The sequence below is a fragment of the Hipposideros armiger genome, unplaced genomic scaffold (genome assembly GCF_001890085.2).
Source record: "Hipposideros armiger isolate ML-2016 unplaced genomic scaffold, ASM189008v1 scaffold_39, whole genome shotgun sequence".
In the NCBI taxonomy this organism is placed as follows: domain Eukaryota; kingdom Metazoa; phylum Chordata; class Mammalia; order Chiroptera; family Hipposideridae; genus Hipposideros; species Hipposideros armiger.
Genome location: NW_017731389.1, coordinates 1,960,888 through 1,965,105, shown reverse-complemented (window position 1 = coordinate 1,965,105; position 4,218 = coordinate 1,960,888). Strand labels below are relative to the sequence as shown.

Genomic DNA, 4,218 nt, shown 5'->3' with positions numbered 1-4,218 from the left:
TGAGGCCTGAGAATTGTTTTTTAACCAGCACCTTGGGTGACTCTTATGCTCAGACAAGTTTGGGAAACACTTGTATTTGATGATCAGTAAGATATTTTTCAGCTCTAAGATTGCTCAAATGATCCTTCAGAATGCCAAATCTTATTTTTTTCCTCCTTCCAAATCAGGGAGGCAAGAATCAAATGGGAAACAAAAGAAGTTGTGTTGTGGATGGAGAGATATTGGTGGGGCTGGTCTGCCTTGAAATTATAGTGCATATGAAGATGTTCTTGGGTACACTAAACCTTAGACACTCAAGGACTGTGTGCTGTTCCTGCTCTAAATATAATAATACCTCTCAGGAAGGGCCTGATCAATTCACTTAAAAAGCTCAAGAGTCACCTTGAATTTTCTCTCTTGTGTATTAACAACATTCAAAGCCAGTGGAATGGAGGCATCAAGAATGCCAGCAAGCTGGAAAAGTACCCAAAGTAGGCAATGGCCTTATCTGCTCAAAAAGCTGCCCTGAGCTGGCCCCACATGAAGTCTGCATCAGTTCCAGGACCGTGGACTAGGACATTGGTCACCCAAGTGAAACCTATAACAAAGATCAGAACAAAATTAGTGTCATCATTGCACCACAAACTCCGGATAGCCCCCTTGAGCAATTTTAATCTCTTCTCATGAAACCCATCTGCTAAAAGAGACATTGGAGCAAACTTTTTTAGGAGAGCAAAACTTCATAAATCATGAATTCATTCTTTCATGTGTTCAGCATTATTTGTTGAGGAAATTCATTTATTTATGTGGTCAACATTACTGATTGCGTCCTCCCATGCGCCAGGCACTGTTGTAGGTCCTCTGGATTTAGATTAGTTCCTGAGTGCATTTGCATTCTAGAAGATGGTCCAGAGTTTGTATTCTAGAAGGTGAAGGAGATCAGAATATGCTACCTCCAAATAAGCCACTTGGGCATAATGGCTACTTGGAGCTGAATTAAGGCACACGGATGCAGGTAAAAGCTCTGTACCCTTATCCACCTGTCTAAAGGCAGAAAACAAAATTCTCTTTGTAAAATTTTTCCCTCTTCCTTCTCCTATACCAGGAGGAGCAAAACAGCTTTTATCACCTGAGATGGAGACTGCACCAAGATGAACCTGCACAACAGACTTCACTAAAATAATCCTTATCTTCCATTGGTTTTCCCCATATATCTGACTTTCCCACAATTTACAGCCCCTACACTCCTAAACCCCCTTTCCTTTGTTTTGTCATTGCTCCACAAATTTATTGCTCTTTGTTAAAATGGTATATAAGCAAGCCCCTGCATTTGGGGATTTTCACTTCATTTCTTGAGGCCCTTCCATATGCATATGAAATAAACCTTTTTCTCCTGCTAATTTGTCTTTTGTCAATTTGATTTCCAGGACCCCAGGTAGAGAACCTAAGAGGATAAAGGAAGAGTTTGTTTTTCCTCTCCTACAAAGGGACCATAGACAGCAAGTAAGTGAATAAGTAAATAAGACCATTTCAGAGGGTGGTAAATCGTATGATGGAAAAACAATAGATAAATGGTCTTAAAGAGTGATTGTGCAGGAGTAGGTGGGGGGTGAGGTATGGGGCCTACTCCACAGGCTCCACAGGAAGGAGATTCCTCCTGCGAAGGAGATTCAGGAAGGACTGTTAGACATGAGATGAGTGTGTGTCTCTGTGTCTGTGGGTGAAATAACAGAAGTCCACTAAGAACAAAGGACTGACTCAGGCAATGGTGAGACTAGAGTGCAGGTTTCCTAGTGTTCGGAGATAACTTTTTTCTGATAAACTTAACCTTCTGAATGTTACTCCTGATGGAGAAGTTTTATTTTTGCCTCACAGGTGCCCTAGATGCATTTCTCTGAGTCCTTCCGTATTTGTCGCTTGCTGGAGTTTACGTGCTGAAATAGGTTTAGAGATCTAGAATGTATAAAGCTCACCAACCTAAGTGCTGAGGAATATTAGTAGCCCATTTTCAAAAGATTAAGGGACAACAGGAGCTAGAACTATTGTGGTACTGTAGGCTTTAACCTCACCTGACAAAGACTATGGGAAGATGGTTTGTGCCCAATCTAGGATATCTAGAATAGTCTGATCACCAGCAATAAAGCCAGTCCCAATTCTCATTCATTCTGTTAACTCACATGGAAGTTATTTTTACTGTGGCCATTTATAGCCACATATTCATCTAGACTCCTGGCAATGCTTGAATCCTGCCATTGCAAGAAAACAAGGAAGTGCATTTCTTTTAACATGAATTGACTCAGTCTACCCTGTCTTGTTTCCCATAAGCCAAGTGCATGAATGGCATGCTCCGATATGATGCCATTTCTGAAATATTTAACAAAGGATGAGTTGTATCAAAATGATTTTTTAGCATTGGTACAAGTACAAGACAAGCTATCCATCCTAACAGTACTGTGGCATTTTGTGCTTCTTTTTCCTTGATGCTTGGAAGGTAGGGTTTTATACCTGAGGCTCATAGAAATTATTACCTGTTTGTTGTTTGGTTTTCTACATTGTAACACTAAAAGACTAACTGTCCTTTCTTTACCAGCCTAACTGATACACTAGTCTGAACATCTTTTGAGGTTTACTTATACATATATAAAGGAGCCACCGCCATCTGGTGTATTACAGAAGATACTACACTTAGTGTGTTACTTGCAATCCCACGAGGCAAGCAGCCAATTTTCTAGACCATAGAAATTTTCTTATAGACAGATGGGAAAGTTCCAATGGCCAAACAAATTTAATTGAATAAAATTTTGGTTAACTGGTACTAAAGTAACTANCTGTGTTGGGGATCCCCTTTGGTTCTGTTGCTTCTGTAAGTGCCAGTGCTATAGATCAAAGCTTCCTGCCTCTTGCAGAACAGTCTTCATGGTTGCTAAGAAATACCACAAGAGAGTTAACATACAGGAAAATTCCATATTCACTTTCTTTGAACATCATAATGGCCAGTCTGATGGAAAAGCAAGAGTGGTATAGGAACTCGGTAGCTTCAATCACAGGTTAAGTCAAAGAACCAATTTTTAGACCACCCCTCACCTGGCTTGCTCTGCCATTGATCCTATGTGATTCATTTCTGCTTGGTCTTTCTGGAGGACAGGACCTAGCAGGAAACATGTCAGGACATGGATATTATGATATTCATGTAATGGGGCCTCTCCTACCACTGCTCTTTAGCAAGAGTACTGATAGTACTATGGTGAGGTTGGAAATGTCATATTTTTAAGGTCTCATGAGATATAAACATGTACTCAAAGACATTCATGCCCTGACTTTCCAGCCCAGCCTATAGAGAGGCCCTTCCAAGGCCCACAGTGGCCTCCAGGATTGGTGCAGTGGAACTCATGCTAGTAATAACCCCACATCACACTGCTGAATGCACCTTGCTATTGCAGACACTTCATTCCCTAGATGTGTTCTCGTTCAAGGGCTCTAGCAGTGGTGTGCTAGTAACTGTTTAATATCTGGCTTGTAGGGTGGGGTGGTGAAGGCCCTGATTTATAACATGTGTTGTTTTCCATGGTGTAAATGCTCACAGCATGGTTGGTTTCGAGCTACCAATGCGCAGTCACTGAAATGGGAGTTGGGAAGAAAGGTGTACAACAGGCTCTCTCTGGCTGGTAGGAACTGATTCTAGCACACCTCCAGCTCCCTGTGCCTTTGGTTCTGTCTCCAACCAGAAACACCTGTGTGTGTCTGTCAACTCTAGTTATAGACACTGAGTTCTCCCAGGAAGCCTTCCAGCCTCATGTAAACCAATGGATGCCCAGAGTGGGGAGTGGGAGTGGTTCTCACTGTTGCCTATTATGCATGTCTTGTAGTGTATGTCCCAATCTCAGCCTTAGCCTATTTGAGAAATCCTGTTACACATATGGTTGGTGTTGACAAAATAAGTACTGATTGCTGTTTAGCACCTAGCCTTGAGGAAGTCAAAGTGATTTTTGGTATATTAAAAACTGAATTGTTATAAGCATGTTTACCATTTAAAGAGATTGCATACAATAAACTTCCTTAAGAATTTCTGAGTCCTTTTAGTGTTCCTTTCACACATGCTAAATTGGTGAACTCGTCTCAGCTCCAAGTAGAACTGGATTTTGACCTTGCAAATAAACTAGATGAACAAATTTATGTAATTGTTGGTAACAAGTTGGGTCAACCTATTACTCTTTTCTCCCCCCACCGTGTGTGTGTGTG

The 4,218-nt window shown here is 41.2% G+C and overlaps 1 protein-coding gene across 3 annotated transcripts in view; it reads left to right on the top strand.

The window, feature by feature from the left end:
• ZNF365 (zinc finger protein 365) overlaps positions 1 to 4,218 on the top strand; it is a 216,769-nt gene that overhangs the window by 63,493 nt on the left and 149,058 nt on the right. Inside the window, exon 3 of one of the 3 annotated variants that reach the window (XM_019638428.1) lies at positions 1,407 to 1,482. The exons of 1 other annotated variant lie outside the window; for it this stretch is intronic. In XM_019638428.1, coding sequence (XP_019493973.1) covers positions 1,407 to 1,482 — 76 coding nt within the window. Of the gene's footprint in view, positions 1 to 1,406; positions 1,483 to 4,218 lie in introns of those variants that run through there. One more of the 3 variants, XM_019638427.1, reaches the window with a different exon arrangement.